This window comes from Elephantulus edwardii, unplaced genomic scaffold (genome assembly GCF_000299155.1).
Source record: "Elephantulus edwardii isolate Elephantulus edwardi_28Jun2011 unplaced genomic scaffold, EleEdw1.0 scaffold00007, whole genome shotgun sequence".
NCBI lineage: Eukaryota > Metazoa > Chordata > Mammalia > Macroscelidea > Macroscelididae > Elephantulus > Elephantulus edwardii.
The window spans coordinates 31,146,462-31,173,164 of record NW_006399757.1 but is presented as its reverse complement, the minus strand read 5'-3'; the positions used below and the strand labels follow the sequence as shown (position 1 = coordinate 31,173,164).

Sequence of the window (26,703 nt, the reverse complement as noted above, 5' to 3'; positions counted from 1 at the left end):
TGACCCTCCACCATGGAAAATCCGATGGGACAATTCTACTCTGTCACACAGGTCATTACGAGTTGACATTGGCTCATTTGCAGCTAACACCAATAAAACCTACTTATGCCTCTCCATTCCCACTCAGGAAAAGACCAGTTTTCTCTGAGATAGATGCTAAGAACTAGTTTCCCAGAACTTCCTGGTGTTTGATACCTGACACAGGACTGGAAAACTGATACTTCTTTTTAATGTAAATCTGTAGTTTCTACCCACATGGCTCTCAGAAAGCAACAGCAAGAAAAAATACGGATTTTTTTTTAAATCTAACATATGAATAATCCTTTCTTTTCCCACAAACAACGACAAAAGGTTGGTCCTACTTCAAAATAGAAAGAAGACAAAAAGAGCAAAGAAAAGAAATAACAACAAAAAACTATAGGAAACCAGAAGACAAAAGTAGGGTCTGAGTCATTAAACTATCCACAAGCTCACAAAAACTCAAAGACAAGTGAACCTCTCCTGACAGGAGTAAGCTCAGCTTTCAGGTGAACTTTTGAAAAGCAGCCGAGCTTGGGCCTCCACAGGATCTACCCGGTGTTCAGCCAGGCCAGGTGATCTAATGGAGCCATCTGGTGGAGCATTTACCTTATGTACTGTAAGCTTCACTAGAAGCACAGCTGGTTTGAGTATAGCCTGACACCAGGATTTAGCTCCTATTCCAGTTTCCTAAGCTTCACAGTTGAGCACTTTACAGGAGCAGAAGAAAGACAGAAACTCATCACAGAACTGCTTTAATAAAGAGCTAAGTCTCACTGGAGTGAGATAAAGTGAGGGAGGAAAACATGACCTCTACAATCGATTAGGCTCTCTGGGCTGAGAGCCCAAGTCCACCTCATACTACCTGTGGCTAATTACTTCCAAAGCCTCACAGAACCCAGGATTTCCCATCTGAAAATGGACCCAGTAATAGCATCAGCTTCACAGGGTTTTACTAAACATTAAACAACACCCGAGTGCCAATCAGGAATGGCCTGTCAGGGAGCTCTGGTGGCCTAGTGGCAAGAAGCTGCACTGCAATCCCAAAGGTGAATTTACTCAAAGTTCGAATCCGCCAGATGCTCTGCGGGAGAAGGAGGGGCAAACTCCTCCGGTGCCTGTAGGATCCAATTTGATGGTACACAACATGAAAAGGGGGGGGAAAAGAAAGAGAAGAAGAAAGAACGGCATTGTAGTGCAAAACAAGATAGGCAGTGATAATGAATAAACTACAATAATGATACAGTAAAGATGAATCGTATCACCACAACACTGAAAGAAGCCAGATCCATAAGCATAGATGTTGTGTGTGACTCCATGCGTCTAAAGTTCAAACCAACCAAAGAGAATAATCTCAGTGCTTAAAGACAAGACAAAAATTTCTGAGACTCTGACTGTGTGGCTGGCTTCGCAGTGGACAGAGGTTGTCAGGAGCCCACACACCCCCAAGCCCCTCCCTCCCTGAAGACCTGGCCAAGAACTAGAGCATAGGAACAAGAGCCCTGTCAGTATTTCATCCCTTGCCTATGGCTACTTTGACACTGGCAGATGGAAGGAGACTCCTACAACAATTACTCCTCTCATCAAGCCAAAAACTTGGTTGGTTCCTAAAGGAAAAAGATTTTAAACTTGATGAGCTGGCTTTTATTTCAGTAATCTTAGATTAAAATAACTGTGCAACTCTGTTTTACTTCACTTTATCAATAGTGCATGCTGATACCATGTGGACTAAATGGATTAAAAAAAAATGCTGTGGAGGTCATCCAAGGGTACCTCACCTTGGTCTGGAGATTTAGTTCCAGATCAATGCAATAAAGTGCATTATCAGCACTAAGTGAGTCACATGAAGCCCTTGGTTTCCAATGCACAGAAAAGTTATGTGTACACTAAAGTGGAGATTGGCTCAGGACAGGGAAGGGTTCAAAGCTTCTGTACATAGGTAGGGTTGCTATACGTCACAGGCAACTCAACAGCACATAACAACAACAACAAAAATACTATATTGGTTGTATTTTATGTAAGCCTCATGTTTAGAATTGACAAGACATCAGAGAAGGCCTTAGTACTTAAAGTTAGTTGTTATTATATTTTGGAGGAACATTCTTCTAAGTGGTACAGCACTCTTCTGTCAATATGCTGTACTGAGGTAACCTGGGGTTGCTGTGATGCTGAACCTTGTTTCATTGGGATGTCAAATGTCGTAACAGTTACCCATGGTGGACAGTGTTTGGCGGAGCTCCAAATTTAAGACAGGTGTGAAAGCAGAAGTGGCATTCACTTCCTAAACAGCATGCCTCTGGAAATTCTATGAACTTTGATAAATGGCAATAGTTATAAAAAGGTGTCAGGCCTTTTGTTCACAGGGTCACTATGAATCGCGTTCAACTTGACGGCAATCAAAAACAACATTATTTGAGCAATAGCATTGTAACAACATGTGAAGTATTCATGAAAAGATCAAATCTCTCAACATGGATTACACCTTAACACTAAGAAAGCACAAATCCTCACAACTGGATCAATAGGTAACATTATGGTAAAGGGAGAAAAGACTAAAGTTGTCAACTACTTCATTTTACTTGGGTCCACATCCACACCCGTGGTACCAGAAATAAGAAACCAAAAGCTGTATTGCCTTGGGGAACCTGGCCATCAAGGGGCTCTTTAAAGTGCTAAAGAGCAATGATGTCAGTTTGAAGACTAAGGTAGGCTTGATCTAAGTCATGGACTTTTCAATTGCTTCCTATGCAGGTGAAAATTGGAGTTTTCAGAGGCAGTTAATCACAGGGGAGGAGAATGTCCATCCTTCTCGCATGGAGCAGCTGGTGGCCTTGAGCCACGTGCCTTTGGGATTGCAGTATAGCTTCTTGTCACAAGGTCAACAGAGCTACACTACCATAAGAAGAAACAAATACATCTTAAAGAAAGTGCAGCCAGGGTACTCCTTCGAGGCAAGGGTAGTTAGGCTTTGTCTCACATACTTAAGGCATGTTGTCAGGAGCGACCAGACCTTGGAGAAAGACATCATGCTTTGAAAAAAAGATGGGTTGCTATTAGTCAGAGTTGACATGACTGCACCTCATCACAACACCAACAAACAACATGTGACAGAAAAACATGAAGGGCACACTTTCTGTTGGGCAAATACTACTGGTAGATATTTTTCAGTGCAGGGTTGCCACAACCTTCAGTTCGTTAAAAAACCTTATATCTGTTAAGCATAATAAAACAAAAACAACAAAACAAAGTATGCCTGTATACATCAATGCTCCACTTCCCCCTGCCAGTCATTAGTATATGCAACACATTTCCTCTGAGTAAGTAGAAGATGCTTAAAATAGCTTTTCAACAGCCAGTTTCTCTGACCACATAGTTAAACCTTCACGAATCTACCCGGAGGACAAACTGCTTCTGACCACAATTATGCGTGGTCATCACACAGCAATCTTGCACGTTCATGCAAAACCTACGCTACAGAGCTCTGTCTGCTCGTTAGGTGATGGAAACGGGGAATGTGAGGCCCGTTTCTTCAGGCATACACAAGGCCCACATTGTTGAACTAGGATTTGAGGAATACTTGTGGAAAGCTAAACTGAATTTCAGAGCTTAAAACCCCTGTGCTCTCCATCCCAATTCCCTGGAGAACGTAGAGAAAAGAAGCTTTGAGATGCTTCTCTTTCACTCTCAGGTCAATGACTGCTCAGCTCTACCTCCAAATCTCTCTTTTCACTCACAGTCTTCAATATGCTCCTTCTTCCTCTTATCCCACTCAGTCCCTAACAAGCATCTCTCCAGAGGAAGGAAGACTTGTGCTCATTCTTCATTTGTTCTCATACCTTCTACTCTCAACAGTATCAGCAATGCTTTCATTTTGGATCAGTGGACACTGAATTACGTTGGAAGAGCTGACTCTGATTCACATTCATGGCGACCCCAAGGGCTGCAGAATAGAGTTGGGCCCCACAGGGAGTTCAAGACCGTGTCCTTTCAGAAGGAGAACACCTGGCCATTCTTCCAAGGAATGAACCTTGAGTAGGTTTGAAACATCAACTTTTCTTTGTGATTGCATAACCATATGCACCACCAGGGGCCTCTATAAGTTAATCACCTCACAGCTAATATGATGTGATGTCATGTAATCCTCCTCTATAATACCATCTAACCACCTAACCTAATGTGATCAATCATTCAGTTAAGGTGACACTAGGACAAGATGGATAATAAATGTAATCATTTCTGAGTTATAAAAAGATCACATTGGATACAGAGAAAATGGAGTAGGAGTGCAAACACTTTGTCCATCTGTAAATCTGAAGGATTGAGCTAGTCTTGCAAACCTTGGTCAACACAGATCTCTTTTGGACACAGTCATCAAAACAGAAAGCTGCGGTGAGTAAAACTTTTACTTTTTGTCTTTGCTCCCATGAGTTTTTCTTTCCTTTACTTCTCCCTTCCTTGCTGCTCCTTTCTTCTGCTCTGAATATATAGGATATTTGTTGTTTTAAGAGAATAATAGAAACATTATTTGTTTCACATACCACAAGTAAATGATGAACTGGCATTTAGAAAGGATGTAAGATTATTTTTTACTTTAATTTTGTTTTCTGTTACTTACATATATTTCACCTTTTTCTCTGTAAGAAGTCGGGGCGTTAGGTCTGAAGGTCCAAAGATTGACTCAAGTAATATTGGGTAAATAAAGGTTGAGGCTGAAAATATTGAAGATAAAATTCCATGCCAAATAATTCAGCTGCATCTATTGACTCATAGGTTGCACAAGAGGCCAATTAATTTATGGACAGTAAAGATGGCCAACCCATTTCACCAGCAGCACCAGGAAAAATCCAAGCATTCACTGAGTGTAAACGAAGTGCTACTCAAGAGTTCATCTGAAAGAACAAATCTGATTCCCATGAGAGAAAAATCATTAATATAGATAACTTGGCCAGATCAACAGTTCACAAACTGTTGCTCAGATTGTCCCTTGAGATAGCACAGTGTTTTCCATAAAACACTGGGCATGGGCCAGATAAGCTTGGGAAATACTAAAAAGGTTCCAACAACAGGGCCCTGACCTTATAAGACAAGTTAGTTTGCCTTCTAATATAATGAAAGAGAAAAAGCATTACTTTAATAAAAGATGTGCTTTATCATAATTTTTAGACAACTTCTGCTCTCAGTTGTACCCTATTGCATATATAATGATGTTCATGTCAAGTTATAGAAATGAAGCTTTGAGAAAGCATCGCAGGCATATCAACTGGAGGTTTGTGGCACGCCAGCATCAAACAAGTCTGTTCGGGTCATTTTTCCAACAGCATGTGCTGAATTTCATCTCTGTGTCATGCTGTGGTAATGATCGCAGTATTCCAGCAAATATCCAGAATGCATTGTGCAGTTACAGACTAAAGTGTAGTATAAACAACTTTTACGTGCACCGGGAAACAAGAAAATCTGTACGAACTTATTTATTGTGATAATCGCTTTCCTTTGGTGATACAGAAGTGAACTTGAAATATTTCTCAGGTATGTCGGCACCACTTAGCTTTCTGTAATGTGAAAAATTTCTTATTTTGTTCATTCTCTTGTAACAAGTTACATTAAGCGTTTCATTCAGTTACATAAAGGGTTGCCCCTTCGAAGGATGAAGTGTAGAGAAGAAAAGATAAAGGGCTTGTCAGTATAAAGCTGTTTGTAAAAAATCCTGTATGACAGGGGGGAAAATATATTGCATGCAAATAATAAGCAAAGAGACCTGAGAAGGCAATCTTATTATCAGACAATGTAGACTTTTTAAGACAAAAATCACTCAAAAGAGATAAATACAGACATTATATAGTATTGGAAAGGTCGACAAGATTTTACTGTTGTTGTTAGGTGCCATCGAGTCAAGTACAACTCATAGCACCCCTATGAACAGCAGATGAACCCCGTTCAAATAGACAATGTCATGATGGATAAACCCTGTTCAACTGGCAACATCGAATTTTGTATCAGCAGCCAGGAAATAAGGAAAAACACATTACATTGGGGAAAATCTGTAGTTAAGGACCTTTCCAAATTATTGAGCAGTAATTATGTCTGAGGACTAAGGTGCACCTGATTCAGTCCACAGTCTTTCCGATCACTTGCTGTGCATCTGAAAACTGAACAATGAGTAGAGATGACAGAAAAGGAATTGATGCCTTTGAGCTGTGATGTTGGAGAAGAGCACTGAACATCCCGTGGACGGCCAAGAGAATGAACAGATACGTCTTGGAGAGGGTGCACCTGGAGTGCTCTTTGGAGGCAAGAATGATGGCTTCACCTCACATGCTTTGAGCATGTTGCTAGAAGGGGCTATTCCTTGGAGAGGGACATGATGTTGGGAAGGATGGAGGGTTGGCAAAGGAGAGGCAGAGCCTCAACCAGGTGGACTGACACCGTGACTGCTGCAATGGGCTCTTGTGTGTCAGGAAGTGTGAGGATGGTACAGGATTCAGATCATTTGTTCATAGGGTCTCTATGAGTCAGACTCGACTTGACAGCACCTTGCAACAACAACAACTACCCCCACACAACTATACAGCAAAGAGAGTGAACACATTTCAGACACATACAAACAATATGGATGACGACTCTCAAACAAAATTTGGAGCAAAATAAGTCATAAATAAAAATGCAGCTAATGTAGGGTTCCATTTATAGAAAAGAAAAACAGGCCAAACTTATCTATGACATTTGAAATCAGGTCTACCCTCTCATAACAAGAGATATTGAACCATTATATTGGCAAAGAATATGAAACACACCATGGACTGCCAGATGAAGACACAAATATGTCTTGGAAAAAGCACAGCCAAATGTTCGTTAGAAGTTAGAATGATAAGACTCTGTGCTGAATGGTAAAGAAAAGTGTCAGGAACAAAGGGAGATGCTAAAAAAGATGGATGAGCAAGTGAATGCAAAAGTGGGCTCAGCCATTGCAATGACTGTGAGAATGGTGCAGTACTGGGCAATGTTTTGTTCTGAAAAATACACACACACACACACATATGTATATATATATGATACACACACGTGTGTGTGTGTGTGTGTGTGTGTGTGTGTATAGTTGGTATGAGTTGGCACCAATTTAGTAACATCTAGCAACAACAACAATTATATTTAAATAAAACATTTTAAAATATGCACCACTGGGGACATGCAAAGATAGAGTGATTGTGAGCATAGATCAATGGTGATTAATTTTATAAAACATAGTCAATGGGAATGATCCTATGGAACACAATGTGAAGGTGTGAAACACAATGTATGAATGAAATACAATGTACAGTAATTTTGTATGCAAACCAATATAAAATAACAAATATGGGCCATTGCTGTTGCAAAAACAGGGCATTCAAGGTGAAGTGACTGAGGAAGGGCATAGCACCTTTCGAATAGGACGCTAATTCATCTCTGTGCAGACCCGCATGGCTCCTTCTGGCCCACCCTGAAATACAGACAGAAATCCAGTGTTTGGTTCATGAATGAAAGCTTGTTCCCGGGGTACTTTGTTATCCAGGTGCCAAAGCCGAAAAAGCATTCCTTCAACATTTTCAGTTTATTCTTGGTAAATACAGAATCTAAAATTGATTTAAATGTCAAACTCAGTTAGAATGAAGTCAAATGAAACAAAATTCACTCTAGTGGTAAACGAAATGGGTCTAAACCTCAAATATGACAGTAATACATGTTTCCTTTTAGAATTCCAAGGTGACACTGGTGGCAATTTGAGTTGTGTGACAGTAGTGGAGAAGGCGTGAGTGTGGTTATTCATTCACATTCTCATCTAATTTTGATTTTTCTTGATAATGTTAAGGTCCTTGTTCATGATGCAGATGCAGGAATGCAGCTTGTGGCCAAAGCATTTATGACCTAAGTAAAATGGAATGATATCAAATGAAAAATAATCTATAAATTGACTCTCTACACAGAATGGTGAAATGTTTTAAAAGCATTAAGAGTTACTATTAACCTCTAAATTTCATATATGTCTATGTAGGGAGCTCTGGTGACCAAGGAATAAGGAGCTAGACCACCAAGCCAAAGGCAGTAAAAGCAACCATAGACAAGTTATAAACCAACGGGCGTGGCTGTGTATTTAATAAACTTTACTTATAGACACTGAGATTTGAATTTAATATCATTTTACATGTAATGAAATGTAATCTTCCTTCCTGTGATTTCTTTTTTTCTTCCCAATCATTTCACAATGGGAAATTACTTTCCAGGCTACGTTTAAAGAGGGTCAGGTTGGACTGGCCCATGGACTGTGGTGGTTTATCAACCCTTGGACTGCAGGATCGGCTTACATCTCAGATATTTCCTTGACATTTGTGTCCATCTCCTTCCTTGAACCTCCCTCTGGATCAACCTTCATAGGCAACGGTTATTTCTGTATTTCATATGCAGTGCTATACAAAGCCAAATGGGACGATATGCAAACAGACATGGCTTAGAATTTTTCTGGTTCCTTGGAAATAAATGGCAATCCAATATGAATTAACAGCAAATAAATAGTTCAATTCCTGTTCTCCTCATTAAAATAAACACATAGAAATAAGTGGAGAAACTGGAATGTATGACTTTGCCCAGCTCATGTATCATGTATTGGTTTTTCAGATGTCTATCAAAAGATATGCAAACCATTTGATTCATGTGCTTGTATCATTTACAGCACTAATGTACCAATGAAAATGAGGCCATCTTGGTACATCAATAAGAACAATTCTTTCTAAATATCATTCAGATGACTTTGAGCTTTCATCTGTTCTCAGAGACAAAACAAAAGACTGCGCTACTACTGAACTTTGCGAGTTTGGATTATCTGTTACAATAATTACAATAATTTGCAAGGAGGCTTGAAACAATTTACCTCACGTCTTTATTTCAATGTTCTCAGTTAGATTTGAGGGTGCTCTGGTGGCCTAGTGGTAAGGAGTTGCGGTGCCAACCTAAATACAAGCAGTTCGGATCCACTCGTTGCTCCACAGGAGAAAAATGGGCAAACTCCTCCCATACAATTTATGGCCTCTGAAAACTTCCTGGAGGGTCTGCTATGAGCCAGTTCCAACTTGCAGGCACAAAACAAGAGCAACATCTAGATTGAGTCCCTAGGTGGTATAAGGCAAAGTCATGAGGCTACTAACCAAGAGGTCAAGTGTTTGAACCTACTAATTGATCCCAATCTCTTCTCATAAACATTTATAGTCTTGCATACCTGATGAAGCGTCACTATGAGTTAGGCTCAATTCAAAGGCAGTGGTTTAGATTTCAGTGGGTGGTACTTTTGGTGGGTTATTCACTCCACCACCAGCTGAAAGGCTGATAGTTCAAACCCTCCCAGAGGCATCTAGGAAGACAAGTCTTGTGGCCTGCTTCTGAAAGGTCACAGCTTTGAAAACTCTATGGCTCAGTTTTACCCTGCACACAGGGTTACTATGATTTGGAGTCAACTTGATGGCAATCAACAATAGCAACAATAGGCTTTGTAGTTCTTGTAACTCCACATTCAGGGGAATTATGAGAATACTGGAAGCCTTGATGAGCATGAGGAAAGAAAGAATTAGTGTATACCCAGAGGATCTTGCTTTAATTCAGGGAGGTGATCATCTCCTCCATGGGAAAACAACACAAGGCAAATCCACTCTGAAATGTGTACACGAATTCAGAAGATGCTCTCAGCACCACACAGCTACAGTTTTCAGTGAAGGTCTTGCTCTCCCCAACTAGAGCCCTCTTCATCCTAGTCCTATGAATGTTCCACTGTGGGCTATGTTTCTTTAATCTCTATGTATTCTTTCCCTTTTTTAAAAAAAATTAATTTTTATATTACTCTGATTTATTTACAAAGTTTGAATACATTGTTTTTCACAAAAGATCCTTCCTATTTCCTTCACCCCACCCTGCCTGTGTATCCTCTTGATAGTCATTTGCAGTTAGTTCTGGAATTGAGGCTGTGTATATGACACAGGCTCCTTGAACCATGAGAGATTAAAATTCTGTGCTGAGCTGTGGAGATGCCAATGAAACCTCCAGTCCATCCAGAGAACAGGCCAGTAGCTCATGGGGGTGCTTTGGGAACTTGTAACTTATGAATGCTCGACTATGCAGCGCACATATAATGAACAAGGCAAAGTCTAGAGTTACATGTAAGTCACTGCAATTATTTCTGAGGATACTTATTCTTGAGTGTATGCATTCACCCACTAGAACACTGCGGCTTTGTATTATTAAGGTGAAATGCTGGGTTTGTTTCCAAAGGCGAGGTACTGTTCCCAAAACTGGCTGCAAAGCCTCATCAAAATGAACATTTATTGCCTTTTAACAACATTTGCTAAAATGTGCCTTTTCTAAGGGCTACACAACATTCCAAAAGACCCCAGAAGAAAATGATTTTAAAAGTGACCACATTACTTTTTTGTTTCTTTATGGCATTAATCTGTATTCACAGAAATAAAAGTGGGTATTTAAATAATCAGAAGTCTTAATTCTCAACAGTCTTAGATGGCACATTCTCACATGCCATCTGTTACATTGACCAAAGGGAAAACGAATAATTGAAAACAGGATACACAGTTAGAAGGGAGCCAACTTAAGTCCTGCCATTTATAATTGTGCATCCTGTGGTGGTGGCATGGTGGGCAAGGATTTGTGCTGCTAATCCAAAAGCTGGAAGTTCGAATCCACTAGCTGCTCCATGGGAGAAAGATGACTCTGTAGCTCTTTATCAGAGGCTGTAAATTGCATGGGAGGAAAATGTCCTCTCATGCAATTTACAGCCTCTGAAAAAGAGCTACAGAGTCCGCACTGAGTTGATTCTGACTCAAAGGCACTTAATGACAATAGTAACATGACAAGTTATTACGTTTCGGAGTTCACAACTACGAAACAAAATAACCATACCATTGTAAGGGTGAGATGAGTACAGGACAGACGGTTCCCAGCACCGAGATTACCTCTAGTAGACATGTCATGACGTTGGTCCCCTTCCTTTATTTGGGGGATCCAGTTGATCTGTAAGTGCTACCCTGAGCCCCAAGGGGGATTATAATGTCAATAAGAACTGTGAGTATAATGTGATGTTAAATCACAGCCTCAATACTAAGGGGGTGGGGGGGAAATAAAAGAATCCAGAGTATTTATGATGATGTAGATTTCCCCACTGATTTACTGTGCCTAACTGTAGACATAATACATCCTTTTCACAGAATTATGTACCCAAGGTGTCTCATACTGGGAAGATGGGACTCAAGTGGTGGAACCTTGGGCATTTACCACTCATCTCCTCACTTAAACAATGTAACTTCTCTCCAGTGAGGGCCTTCAAATTTACCATCATGAATTTGTGCTCTGTCCCCTTGTACAATGGTCTTCTCAGAATCGATCCCTTCCTCGTACCCTACCACCAAGGCTCTGGCCCAGGATTGCTGGTAACTTAGGCTTTCCTGACCTGTTCCATCAAAGAATGGGACAACTTCCCCTACTCTTTCTTCCAAACACCATGGAAGGTGCCTTCCTATTCAATCCCACAACTGCCAAGCACTTCTCAATGGCTTCAGTGAAACAGAAGCACTATCTGGCTGCCAATATCCCTAAAAGTTTGGGTGGAATTTTTATTACGAAAACAAAACAAAACAAAAGCATCCGCAGTCTAGATTCTTTTAGTATCTACAAATCATAGTTACAATGTGACTCAAGTATTAGCAGTTTTAGTTCAAATAAATCATTCTGCTTAAGTTTGTGTAATACCCACACCTATAACCAGGCTGCTCCTTGGAGGCAAGGATTCCAAAGCTTCTTCTGACATACTTTGGGCAAGTTGCCGGGAGGACCAGTCCTTAGAGAGGGACATTAGCATACTTGGGAAGGTGGAGGGAGAGCACAAGAGAGGAAGACACTTGATGAGATGGATTTATTCAGTGACTAGGGTAATGGGGTAGGTGTGTCAGAGATAATAAAGTTGGCTCAGGATAGAGCAAGGTTCAAAGCTGTTGCACACAGAGTTGCTAGGAGTTGTATGCAAGGTCGCTATGAGTCGCAAGCAACTCCATGGTACATAACAACAACAACATTGCATCAGAGGGAAAAAATTCTTTTTCTTCAATTTATGTCACTGTAAGGAAACAAGCAAGCAAGAAACAAACCCACATGATAGTGAAGAGAGCACACATTGGCTAGTTTATGCCTTTAACTTTTTTTTTTTTTAAAGTGCTGGTGAGTTTTTCTAAATAGAATTCATTGTTATTATCTTGAGATATTAGCTGTAGGTAGCTGCCAAAATATTTTACAAATGAAGCAGTAATATATTACTGTCATCTAATCCAGCGGTGCTTGCTACTTGGCACAGCCTCATTCCTTCTGTGAAATAAACAACTTACCAGCCACAGAGGAGTTCCTAAGAATTTAGCTTCTCCTTTGGGTAATCCTTTGCAGACTTAGTGCTGTTAAATGAGTTCCCCTCTGAATATTTGCTCACCATCTTGCTTCATGAGATGACAAGGACTAAATGAGTTAATGTACAGGAAACACCTGGAAAGGTGCTTGATAATTAAGGGCCTGTAGTAAGTGCTCAGTAAATGCTGGTGACAAACAGCATTGCAATAGAGTAAGATTTTTTTCTAGCAAAACAAACCAAAAAAGTGCAACTCCTCATAAATGTGTCAAGTCCTCCGTTGGAATTTTCATCTGTAGTTTTCTGTTTAACACTTTCTTACTCATGTGGCTAATGCAGTCTACAGATGTCACAGAGTGAATCTTCACTCACAGTGAGCAGCCCCTCATGACAGAGTGGTACTCATGGTAGGTCTCAGCATTTCCAGGCTTCTCTCTAGACACATTTATTGCCATGGTACCATTACATTACCATGGTTCTTAGAAAGTACGATGAAATCTATGATTGGAATCAAGTGGTTCTGCCCAGTAAAGCTAAGTTGTTGGGTTCTAGCAAAGTTTTTTTTCCTAAATTATAGAAATAATTACAGCTCTTGGGTTGATGGATCACTAATACGACAATATTTTTGGTAATTTTGTTTGTTTGTTTAAATTTACCAATTGTGCTTACAAAGAATACTGGTGATGCAGATGGTTAAGAGCTGCTAAGGACCTCTCCAAAGTACTGAAGAGCAATGGTGTCTCTCTGGAGACTAAGGTGCGTCTGATACAGGCCATGGTCTTTGCTATCACTTGTTATGCATCAGAGAGTTGGACAGTGACTAAGGAGGATAGAAAGATAATTGATGCCTTTGAGCTGTGGTGCTGGAGAAGAGTATTGAAGGTAGCATGGACTGCTAGGAAAACAAACAGATTCATCCTGGAGAGGATTAAACCGGGCTACTCCTTGGAGGCAAGGATTCTGAGGCTACATCTAACATACTTTGGACATGTTGTTAGGAGGGACCGGTCCTTGGAGAGGGACATCATGCTTGGTAGGGTGGAGGGACAGTGCAGGAGGCGAAGGCCCTCTATGAGGTGGACTGATTTAGTGACTGGGGTAATTGGGATGGGTGTATCAGAGACAGTGCGATTGGCACAGGACAGAGCAGAATTTAGGGCTGTTGTACATAGGGTCGCTATGAGTCACAAGTGACTCGACGGCACATAACAACAACAAGCAAAAGGTTAGTGGTTCAAACCACTCAATAGCTCCTCTGGAGAAAGAGCTGATGCATTGCAGCTACAACAATTACAGCTGAGACAGTTCTATAGGGAGTGAAATGAAAATGTACAGACCAAAGTTCCAATTGAGGAACTTTGCTAGAAAAATCTTACTTTGTTGCAATCTATTTATGACTCCTCTCCTCTGAGGTCAATAAGACTCCTCTGCCATTAGGACTTTAGGACGGAGGATTGCACATAAAAAAAAAATTCATAGTCTTTGGACTTGAATCTGACCTTCATCTGGATTCGGAAGCAAACAAGACAACAATGTCCCCATCCCTTGAGGGCAACGCTCAGCAGAGCAACTGTGGAGAGAGTAAACCATGATGCTGGATAAGCTGGTATCATCAATTACATACAATTCCACATGCATAGGTGTTTGTCTCAGATTTAAGACATTTACCTGCATGGGTATCTATCGGTTTTTAACTTCTGATGCTTCACCATCACTTAATTCACTTTCACCTTTGGATGCTAACCTTCCTCCAGAAGACTTAGAAAAGAATAGGTGCCGAGCCTCAGTCACTTCAATGGTTGTGGCTGTGCGATTCATTCAGAGGGAGCAGGAGGTGCTGGCCCAGCTTAGAGGATCCTTCACAGAGACGTCATGCTGGAGAGCTGTCAGAATCTGTAGTGCCTGGGGAGTCAGTGCAACAAGCCAGAGGCCTTCAAACAAACTAGGGAGCCCTGAACAGAGAAACAACACCGCCAAGTAGAAGCTGTCCAGAAAACTGGAAATGTGAAGACCTGCAAGACTGTCCACAGGAAAAGCAGGTTATAGTCCTATACAAGTTGTTGTTGTGGTGGTGGTGTACCATCTAGTCGGAATCAACCCATGACTGACCCTCCACCAGGTTTCAGAGGCAGTTAATCACACAGGAGGAGACTGCCCATCTTTCTTTTGAGGAGCAGGTGGTGGATTCGAACTGCATGCCTTTGAGATTTCAGTATAGCTTCTTACTACTTGGCCACCAGAGCCTACACAAGTACCAGTTGTTGTTGTTGTTATGTGCTGTCAAGTTGCCTGCAGCTCATAGTGACCCTATGTTCAACAGCTCTAAATCCTGCTCTATCCTGAGCCAACTTTATTATTACTTTATTGTCTGACACACTTACCCCCATTAGCCTACTCACTGAGTCAATCGACTTCATCGAGGGTCTTCTTCTTTTGCACTGACCCTCCACTCTCCCAAGTACCATTTACACATAAGAAAATACAGACTTAATATAATATGCAAGAAATTTGGGGAGGAAGGGGAAGTTTCACTTACACTATGAACTTAGTACCATGGAAACAATGGAAATTCAAAGAAAGAACTGGAAATTCTGAGACCTGCAGTAAGAACTGAGGCCTGCATCTATAACTCAAGTCAGGCTGACTTTGGCTAATATAGTTTCAACTCTACTGCATATTATGTTATCATTGGCATCACCCTTTTTGACAAAATGTGCCATTTGAGAAGGAGGTGGGGAAAGTAATAGAATTTCTAAAGAGAAACCGTCTAGCCAATCAAAAATATTTTAAAACAGTCAAGTTGCATCTTTCAAGTGCTTTCCTTAGGCCTGTGTTTTCTGTGTGTAGAATGTGCTACAGTTAGAGTGTAACCACAAATCACTCTTAACCAACTGAGAGGGAATGTCTGTTTTATTTATGACAATATTTCTTGGTAAATAAAAGAAGCAGAGCTGTGGAAAGTGGGTAGGGCCACTTTCAAAAGGCAGTTGATATAGAAATCCAAAATCTCTGTAATTGTTCATTAAAATTAAAAAATTTAATAAAAAAATATACAAAAACAAAACAAAAAAACCCCAAAAGGCAGGTGATAAAGAGTGAAGTGCTAGGTGTGCTGTTAGGACATCAGGCCTCCTTAGCGGTGAAGTCATGGACCAGCTGGGCCGGCGAGGGGGAGCCTGAGCAGAGCTCTTAAATCCTCAGCCACAACTGCAATATGAAGCAGATAAAATCTTCACTTTCCTTCCACAAACAAAATGCTAAGATTCTGTTTAAAAAGATAATAAAGGGCAGCCTGAATGAAAAGTAAATAATCTTAAAATGATAACAGATAAAAGGATTGAAAAGAAACTTCATTAAAATCTATGAAGGATGTCTGTGAGATGAGCTCTGGACCACTTCAAAATGTACTGGGTAGGAGGTTCATGGGATATACTAGTAGTAGTGGAGTTTCTCAGGGTTTTTGTACACAGAGCTGTTAGGAATCACAGTCAGCTCAATGGCAACATGACAACAACAGAGTGGAGTGTTTCAATGAAAAGGAAATAAATGCTGTGTTTTGAACAGGCTTAAAGACTGAATTTGAATGGGTTTATAACCATAGTTAGTGAATCTAACAACTATATTCTTTTAGAAGGGTGATTTGGTAGCCTAGTGCTAAGGAATTGTCCTGACAACCCAAAGGATGGTGGTTGGAGTCTCCATGGAAGAAAAATGAGCAAACTCCTCTGCTGTCATTCACAGCCTCTGAAACTTTCTGTGCATCTATCTGTTCTAGTTTGACAGCAGTGAACTGAGTTGAGTTGATTACTTTAGTAGTGGCAGTAAATTGTTAAAAGCAAAATTTCTTAATGTAGTGACTCAATAAATATATGTGGAGCAAATAAACAAATAAATAAGGCAAAATTTTGTCAGAAACCAAAAAGTGGAAAGGATTTTAGAGATGTTAAGGAAAATCACAATAATATACAACAGAACTACCAAGGGAGGACTAAAAGGTTAATAGAGATTTTTAATGTTAGAAAAAATATGAAGATAAAAATTATCACTAACATCTTGTGCTATTAATTTTGCTGGGAATTGGGAAGACAAGAATTAACTATAAATAAATAATAATTAGAGAAAAGTAGGGTAGGAATCTCTGGTGGTCTAGTGGCAAGAAGCTACACTGTAATCCCAGAGGTACGCGGTTTGAATCCACCAGATGTTCTGCTGGAAAAGAAGGGGCAATCTCTTCCTGTACCAGTCAGATCTGATTTGATGGTACACACAAAAAAAATAATAAAATAAAATTTTAAAAAAAGAAAAGAAAGGTAGAGGGAATAAGTTCCCTGTGGATAAAGTATTAGACCTTATTGTAGGTGATTTGAGTCCATAAATAAGGTCTGCAATGGATTTTGAAAGTACACACCACATATAAAGTAAGAGAAAACGAAAGTAACTCCAAGTACTATTAGAACGGATGGAGATATTTGATGTGTGCTTTTGCTTTGTTGTTTTTTTTTAAAAAAAAAAGGTATAAGACCTAAAAAGCAGGTGTTAATCAGATATTTAAAGTGGATATTAACTCAATGGAGAAAAAAATCCATCAGGTGATGCCATACAATTTAATGCTTGAATAAAATTAGGAAAAATGTTATAACAGCACTCATACTTTCATGTCACCAATTTCAGCAATATCATGAGTAAATTTGAAATACAGAAAGTGTTGCTGATAAAATATTAAAGGAAGTCCTATCAGCTCACTGATGGGAAATCATCCACCACATGTCTTTCAATCGTGGTTCTTTTGCAGAGAGAGAGAGAAAAAAAAATGCTTAGCTTGTGAGTAATTTTAAAATAAAATTTTTAAAAACTACACAGGGGAAAAAAGCCTACCTGGGGATTAACAAGATAGCACATAGGAACAAGAAAAGCAAGTTCCTTAACAAACTCAATGCTTATGATCAACTGTCCTTATAAAGCATACTAGTAACTTCTTTTCTAGTAATCCCTTGGTAGTGTGAATGGGTAACATATTTGGCTGCTATTTGAAAGGCTGGAAGTTCAAATACACCCAGAAGTACTTTGGAAGAAAGGCATAGCTGTTTAAAATGAAAACAACACCTCAGCCAATGAAAACACTATGGAGGCTCAGTTTTCTCTGACATACATGGAGTGGCCATGAGTCAGAAGCTATGTGACAGCAACCCACTGACTGATCAACTCCTAGTTAATTCTCCAGCTGGTTTTCAGGGGCAGTAAATTGCACAGGAGGTGACTGCCCATCCTTCTCCCTTAGAGCAATTGGTGGGTTCAAACTGTGTGCCTTTGAGATTGCAGCACAACTTCTTACTTCTGTGCCACCAGAGCTCCTCTTTATTAGGAGAGAAGGAAAGAGAGCTTAGAAGCCAGTATGAGTCTGACAAATTGTGTCTTATTCCCAGTGCTGGGCTTTGGGGAGAGGGAGACCAAATAGCCTGGAGGGCTCTGAAAGCAGAAGGCATATGGGTTTGTTTCAGATCCCAGCCAGAGCTCAGAAGGGAAGAGGCATGGATGGACTTCAGTAGCCCCCAAACCACCCGAAAGTCCCAGCACAGCCACACCAGAGCGAGAGCCTAGTCGCCACACTCCTGGGAGTCACAAGAAGCATCAAAGACCTTAGTCAGTGCCCCCACGTTTCCTCACAGCCCCAGAGTCACACTGAAGCAGCCCAATGACGTCAGGGGTCAGAAGAAGCAAGGAGAGTTGCTGACAATGAAGGAGCCTTTAGATAGCGATGCCCTTGAACTGAACAACACAGTGAATTAAACAGGACGATGCGCTGGGTGCCAGCACAGAAGAGGCCACCAGTAAGCGACCCCCACCCCTTTACAAGAAAAATATGAGGGAGGTGGTGAAGGTATGTGGAATGTGAAAGACACATAGGAATGCAGAGGACATAGATTTGTGTTTCCAGAAATGACACTTAAGTTTTCTCAGATCTTGCCAGAGAAAACAATGAAAACTACTGGTTATAGTATAAAACAATCCCATTTAAAAAATCTTATAACTTAATCATAATAATATTTAATTATAAATAACTTAGGAGATAGTAATAAACTGCTAGGAATCTAGGTGGGTGGAGGGAAAGCAGAAACTCAGAGAAGGAACTAGGCTGGGAGTCATTCCCATCTGATGGGAAGAATTGGGAACGATTTTGCAGCCTTCCTGACTGAACTAAAAATTCAAGTGGGGAGCACACAAAGACCTTCCTCACATTAAGCAGGGACTCTGCATCCTAAAAATAAGAGAAAACCAGAATAAATACACCCCTGCCAGAGAGAAGGCAAGGACAGCTAACTTGGTCTGGAAAATGTACTTAAGAGGGTGGAGTTCCGGAGAAGTCCTACTAACAAGCTGTCCCTTGTGTGTAAAATAGCCTCCCAAATTCACACACCTGGGTGGTCTGAAACACCATGAGCCTTGCATTTAGATTAAAGTGGTCCCAGGCTGGTAGTGCTGAGAGGCTCCTGGTACAAACAAAAGCAAATCCTCTCTGCAGAAAAGGTCATTCATCCTCAGCCTCTGAGAAATCCAAGTCATTTGTCAGCAGTACGGACAAATACCCAGTCAAAAATAATCAAACATGCAAAACCAAACAGATAAGAGGGAAGAAAACAGATGAGGGCTAAGGAAAGTCAAGATCCTAAGAAGACGACCCTGAATGAGATGGACTGACACAGTACTGACGATGGAGTTGGGCTGTCAGAGACAGGTTGGCTCAGGATAGCGCAGAGTTGAGATCTGTTGTTCATGGGGTCTCTAGGAGTTGTAGTCAACTCGATGGCACATAGCAACAACAACAAAGGACAAATTCATCCTTTTATGACTTGGGTGACCATTTATCCACTCATTTGTTCAAGAAGGACTAGGGGCATAACTTTTCCAGACGCTAGAGATCCACACTGCTTCGGTTACATGACTATTTCAGCTGTCATATGAAGGAAGCACCTACCCAGAGACGGAAAGGGTGGTCATCTGAGCTACCACTGTGTTTATTTACCTTTCACCTCTTATTTGTCTCTGAGACTTCCAGACACAATGACTAATGAGTGCCCATTATTATACAGTAATCGATTTGGAAATAAACAGTAATGTCCAGGGACTGGGACTGACATCATTGCTTCCTTTCACAAACTCACTCCCTAAAGGTTCTATGTTCGAGGGAAGCCTAATTACCCCCTAAGCAAACTCCAGAGCCACGTGCATTAACAGAAAACTGATGAAAGACTAAGATAGCATTATAGATATGCCAAGTCTTAAATTAATGACATGTATCTTTAGCTGTAACCAAGGCCGAGCCAACGATCTGGTAAATAATGACCTTGGAACAACAGCATAAATTTGAGGACATAAATTTGATGGTAGAACTAGAAACAGATAAAGGCACTGGGACGTTGGGGTGGAGTTCTTCCAATATTTACTTCTCTTGCTTTTCCTGGTCATCAAAATTTCTGGCAAAACTTCTTGATAACTCAGTTATTCTGGCATCTATACTATAAACCTTTGTTTACATTCTTCTTTTCAGTAAATATTCAGATTGTGGCCTCAAAGATTCTGCACTTGTTTGTCCTTATTAAATATGCCGGTAGCTGTCATTTACTCAGTGTTCAGAACTGTCTGACCCTAACTTACTTCTTTTCTTGCCAAACCACAGCAGCAGTATGGTGAAATAGTAATAATAAGTGTTACCAAATGCTGTCGGCTGCCAGAGAGTTGGTTCTAACTCAGAGTGACCCCTTGCACAATGATATCAAATTGTTGTGATCCACAGAGTTTCCTGCGGCTAATTTTCAGAAGTAAATTGCTAGGCCTTTCTTCCTAGTCTTAGTCTTGAAGCTCTGCTGAAGTCTGTTCTGTATCACAGCATGTGTAAGATGCCCTGATTGCCGAGCGGTGCTGCCCATGAGATGTACTGTCAGAAATTAACCCCCCGTGTCCCTCATGGAGGGAGCTCTGGGGGCATGGTCTTGAGGGAGCTGGGTTGCTAACTCAAACACCATGTCTCTCTCTTGGTTCGAACCTATCAGCCTCTCCACAGGAAAAGAGATGGGCAATCTCCTCCCTTGTGCTTCACAGCCTCTGAAAATTGGCTGGAGAGACAGCTAAGAGTGGGTTCCAATGGAATAGCAATGAGTTGCTTTGGGGTTTTCTTCTCCCTATTGCAGAGCAAGAATTCTACTACCACGTTCGAATCCACCAGTTGCTTCACAGGAGAAAGAAAGATGGACAATCTCCTCCCATGAGATTTACCGTCTTTAAAAACCCATTGGAGGGTCTGCTGTGTGTCAGGTCTGACTTTATGGGAAACAACAACAGGGGATCTTTAGGGAGCTCTGGTGGCCTAATGGCAAGAAGCTGCACTGCAATCCCAAAGGCACCTCGTTTGAGGCTACCAACTGCTCCTTGTGTGATTAAATGCCTCTGAATTATCCCCCCACCCTCAACCCCGCCATGAGGGTCAGCTGTGGGTTGGTTCCGACTCTACAGCACTCAACGGGATATTTTGGACTTTGAATTGCACAGGAAACTCTTTAGGAGTTATTTTATTCCCTTCTCACAATAAAAGACAGATCAATATGACACTGAATTCTACAGAAGAGAAAATTATGGGCCAAGATTACATCTTTATAAGGAGCAAATCCAGCTCTGCCCCTGGCATTTCTCCTTCCCTAGAGATGAGACTTCGTTTTCCAGGAGGAGGAATATTCAGGATGAAATGAAATAGACCGTGCTTGAGGGCAGCATTTATCTTCCCCTCTTCACTACGTCATTCATCTGGAAAGTCTGGTCCTATCTTTAGTAGAATCTTCAAATACGTTCAAAAATAGACATTTTCAGAAAAAGACTAACATTTTTTTTTACTCTACCCTACATTCATTGAGATCCTTACAGTTTTTCATTGCATCCCAAGTATGGTTGTTGTTGTTATTGTTCTGTGCCGTCGAGTCGCTTACAACTCACAGCAGCCCTATCAACAATACTTCTGAACCCTGCTTTATCTTGAGCCAACCATTATTAGAGCTTTAGAAAATCATTTAATATCTCAACTGATGCTTTTAGATTGCATGTTTCCAGGCTATAATCTTACCTCTGAAGAATACTAATCCATGAAATCATGTAAGAAGAAAGGGCCAAGCCTTTGGTTTCCTTTCCATTTGTCAAAGATAGATAGGCAATCTCCTTTCATGTTATTTATTGCTTTAAAAACCCAATGGGAGGTAAATTATGAGTTAGTCCTAAATCAGCGACCATTGAGTATCAGGTTAGGGGTCTCTTTCTCTCCCCTGGATACCTGATGTATGGGAGTATTTGGATGGCAGGAAGGTCAAGGATGACTCAAAGGTTGAAGGGAGGGATGTATAGTTTCCTTGATAAAAGTACTATTTTAGTTATACAGAGGTGCTGTAGCAGAAACACCATAAATGGGTAGCTTTAACAAATTTCTTTTCTCACAGTTGAAGAGATTGTTATTGTGTACTATCAGTTCAGAACTCACCCACAGTTGACCCTCCAGTGAGTTTTCAGAAGCAGTAAATCATATGGAGGACACTTCTCATCCTTCTCCCTTGGAGCAGCTGGTAGATTCGAACTGTATGCCTTTGGGATTGCAGTGTAGCTTCTTACCACTCGGCCACCAGAGTGACTAACAAATTTTTTTTCTTCACAGTTTATGAGATTAGAAATCCAAACTCAAAGTGCCAGTTGTAGGGGAAGTCTCTCTGTCAGCTCTGCAGGAAGGTCCTTGTCCCTTCTGACCTTCTCCCCTCTGCTCCCTTACTCAGTCTCTTTTCTATTTCATAAGAAATTGACCCAACATACACCCTCCATTCATCCTGCCTCACTAACAGGACAAAGACACCCATTACCAAATGAAAACCAGAGACACACAGGTTGGGATTTAGAACACATATTTGGGGGACAAATCCAGTCCATTACAGAGATCTAGCATGGAAGGGAACATGCTACATTCCTAAGTAAAAGTTCCCACCCCCCAAACTCTGGAACAATACTCATCCATTAAAATTAAAACTATTTACTACACTTCCTAGAGTTATCTGAACTAAAAGATTATTTCATTTAGAAAGCTTGGGGGGAAAAGCCAAGATGTCTCAATCCCAGGCAGCACATGGGGCAGAGAGGAAGGAGGTCGACAAGTATTTGAAATCACTGCAGTGGTTACCGTGTGACTCTATTGTGCTGACAAGGCAAAAATGATTCCCTACTGTCCCTCCTAATCTCCGGCCAACTCATTCCTCTGTTCATGTTCTAGGTCAGCGAGGCTCGATTATTAGATCATCGATTAGTTCAGAAGTCACACAGTAGACACGTTTTGTTTCGACACATGAGGTTTCAAAAACATTTTGAGGAGGCCTGGAAATCATGATGAGCAGGCCTCCAGACTGCTTCTCATTGATCCAACCACATGCAACGTGGGGAAGTCAGAAGAGACTCAAATGTGTAAAACAGGAAAGTGCTGGAATGATAACAAGAAAGGGGAAAATACAGGATGAATACCTGGACTAGGAGAGTTGGAAGAGGCATTGCAGCTCTCTGAGGAGCCTGCTGAGAGAGACTGGTGTATTGCCAATGCGGTGGAGTGAGACACACATTCAACACACCACACTCTGTAAGGGCAGAAAAGAGGCTTGCGTCCCTTCTGGTATCGTTTCAAAACACCCACATTTTACAAGCTTAGGGCTGACTGGAGCTCTGACAGCCTACTAGTAAGGAGCTGCACTGCCAACTCAAATGCTCACAGTTTGAATCCACTAACTGTTTCTTGAAAAGAAAGAGGTGCAATCTTCTGAGTGATTTGCAGTCTTTGAAAATCCTCTAGAGGGCCAGCTATGAGTTATTTTTTTATTTGATGGCACTCAACAATGACAATGGGGAAGAAGAGGCTCATAGCCCTGAGAATTCATAGGCAGTTTGCTATGCCCAGTCTTGCCTGTCTGGCCCTTGGGGGAATTGTGTTGGTACCAGATTACAATTGTGTTGAATAAATACAAATCCAGGTATCCTGTTAGCCACTGCAGGGATTAATTTAATCCTATAGAGAACATTTAATTATATAGTCTAGACCCGAGGATCTGCTTCACAACATATATCCTCCCGGGGGGGGGGGGGGTCGCAGGGCGAGGGCAATCAGTTTCAAAATGTTTATGTACAAAGACCAAACCTTCACCCTCCAATTCCTCACTGCTGCTGAATAAGCAGAGTCTCCCCTTTACTGCTGGCAAACCCTCTCCTTGGCCAGCTTTTGCTGACCAGAGGCCTAAGGGGAAAGATCACAGGTTCCAGCCTTACTAATGCTTGACAAGCCCCCACCAGGACCAGGAAGGATCGTGTACTTCACAAGCAGGGAGGGAAGGATTAAAACCTCATTGACAGTAAAAAAAAAAAAAAACAAACACCCAACCTCATTGACAGAAAAAAACCATTGCTACAGCAGTTGGTCACTTAGAAGACATTAATTAAAATTTTACACAAATTAATGAAACGAAATTGGAATAACTCATTCACACTTAATATTTTAAAACGTATCACCATCCTGAGAGTCCCCACTGTAAAATCATCCCTTTATAAGGTACTGGACCTAAATGTTCTCTCTGCCCAGATGGTTGCTGCCTTTCTCCTCGATCCTCCTGCTGGTCCAGTGCACTCCAAGACCAAAGCGCCCCTTCCTTCTGTTCCTTTGCTGCTCCAGAAGCAAAGCTACCCTGACCCTCCACTCTTCTTATTTCTTATTTTTCCACCTCTCTCTAGCCCCTGGATAGGACGAACTGACCTGGGGTAATGAGGACAGGTGTGTCAGAGATAGTGAGATTGGCTCAGGATAGAGCAGGGTTCAGAGCTACTGTGCATAGGGTCACAATGAGTCACAGTCCACTTGATGGCACATAACAACCTCTAGCCTACCACAAATATACTCAGAGGTATTGCAATAATTAGTATTCCATAATGCTGTACGTTACTATTTTTTATTATTATTTTAGTTATATTGTTATGTGTCGTTGCAGCAGAACCATCTGATAGCTGACCCTCCAGCAGGTTTTCAGAGGCTGTAAATCCTACGGTAGATGGCCCATCTTTCTTCCAAGAAGCAGCTGGTGGATTGGAACTGTCTATCTTTGGCTTGGGAACACGACTCTATAATACGAGGCTACCAGAACTCCCTTGTCGATTACCATAGTGATGCACATTTGTTGAGCAACTACTATGGGCCAAGCTCCCTTCTAAATGAGAGAGTTCAGTGTATTCAATACCACCACAATCATCTAAGGCGTGTGTCGTGGTTAGTTAAAGATGAGGGTTCAGCGGCCAGATTGCCGGCTGGGATCGTGCTTGCCTAGCACGTCTAGGGTGGCCCGAGTGCTGTCTCTACAGCTCCTGAGTCTATGATTAATACTGTCACCGTTTGTGAAGGATGCGAAAATCTTCAGACGCCTGTGCTGTTAAATGAGAAAATAACTTCTCTCTGATCCTATCGCTCTTTAAGCAGCCCGCCCAGATCCCTGAGCTGAGAGAGAGGGAGGTGGGGGGACTACCCGCTGCCAACAGGGAGCTGAGTCAAGCTGGAGGGTTAAACCTTCCCAGTAGAGACATGCCACTTCCTCCAGAAAGTCTAGATAATTACAGTTTCCTCTAGGAAAGTCTTTCATTAGAGTCCACTCCAAGTTAGTTTCATGGACAAGCCCCCCAATGACTGTCCCCTGACGTGTGCCCAGCGATGAGAGCTGGCCAAACCCGTGTCAGCTCAGCCCGCCGCCTGCTGGGCTGGCGCTGAGATCCCACTGGAGAGGCGCTCGAGAAAAGCTCTCGGAGAAGGAGAAAGGGCTTTTCCAGGCTTCGGTGCTTCCTGTGCGTCGGGACCTCCTTGCAAGCGGGGAAGCCCGGGCTGTCCCGGACGCCGCCAGCCGAGCGAGCTGCGCAGGGGCGCCGCCGGGAGCCCCGCGGAGAGCCTCGCCCTGTGGCTCCCCCGCCTGGGCGCCTTCCTTTTCCCCTCGCCGAGCCCGAGCCTCCGGAATACGGCGGCTCGGCTCCTGCGCGGGCAGGGGACCCGGGTGCCCCCGAGGGGGCGCGGCGCGGCCGCTCCCAGCCTACCGTCTTCTGCTTCTTGATCCCCGACATGCTGGCTTAGCTCGCTGAGACTCGGAGCCCGGCTCCCGAGGGCAGACACTGCAGGACGCACGGATGGCGGTGGCGGCGGCAGACGCTGCTGCGGGACTCGGGGAAGGAGGTATAAAAAGGCTCCGCAGACACGTCGCACTTCCCTTGGCCCAGCCCCTCCTCCTACTCCTCCTCCCGCCGCCCGCGCTCCTCTCCGCCCCGTCGGCTCCGCCAACAGCGCCTGGCCCCGGGGACCCACCGCCGCCTGGGCGGGGGCCCGGGCCCGGCCCCATCTGCCGCCTCGCGGGAGCGCCCCCGGTCAGCCTGGGCTGGAGGCAGGACCGTGCGTCCCGAGGGGCAGGCTGGCTCGCCAGGCCCGGAGCTCGGGGGCCAAACGCTCGCCCTCTCCCTGGCGAGTCCCAGAGCGCCCCCCAAGTCCTGTTCATTCCAAGGCTCTTCAAAGAACTCCCCCTGCCCTTGGGAACCCAAGGGATGAGGAGTGAAGATCTCATTAGGGCAAGGATGCTTGAAATTCCAGGCTTGTTGGCATCGTCTTCAGGGGTCGCCACGGTCCCGTTCTCGCCTGTCCCGCTGCACGTTTCACTTTACAGTCGAGGTGACTGAGGCGCCGAAAGTTCCCAGTTGTTGTTATGTGCCAGGAGCTCTACTCAGGGACCCCAAGAACAGACCTGACCTCTGCCCTACCTTGTGCCATCCTCATTATCTCTGATACACTTGAGTCCATTGCTGCTGTCACTGTGTCAATCCAACTGGTTGAGGGTCTTCCTCTTTCAACGACCTTCCACCTTCCTTGGAATGACGTCCCTTTCTAAGGCACAGCTTCTCTTAGCAACCTCCCCGAAGAAATACTCTGGCTGCACCTTCTCCAAGGCCTGTCTGTTGGTTCTTTTGGCCAGTAGTCTTTCCCCATCACCACAGCTCAGAAGTGTCGATTTTTCTTCGATCATCCTAATTCATTGTCTAGCTCAGACGCGCAGCAAGTGATGAAAAAACTATGGCCTGAGGATTCAAACCAGACACATCTCAGCTGGCTTTACCAGTACCACCACACGTGATGATTAGAAAATTACTTACCTGTGCCCTTTGAACCAAGCATCCAGCTAAGTGTTTTGAAG

The 26,703-nt window shown here is 42.5% G+C and overlaps 1 protein-coding gene across 2 annotated transcripts in view; it reads right to left on the bottom strand.

Moving 5' to 3' along the window:
* PAPSS2 (3'-phosphoadenosine 5'-phosphosulfate synthase 2) overlaps positions 1–25,834 on the bottom strand; it is an 86,033-nt gene extending 60,199 nt beyond the window's left edge. For both annotated transcript variants that reach the window (XM_006880313.1, XM_006880314.1), the window contains exon 1: positions 25,562–25,834. In XM_006880313.1, coding sequence (XP_006880375.1) covers positions 25,562–25,588 — 27 coding nt within the window. In that variant the 5' untranslated portion in view covers positions 25,589–25,834. The remainder of the gene's footprint in view (positions 1–25,561) is intronic.
* Between the last annotated feature and the right edge of the window lie 869 nt (positions 25,835–26,703).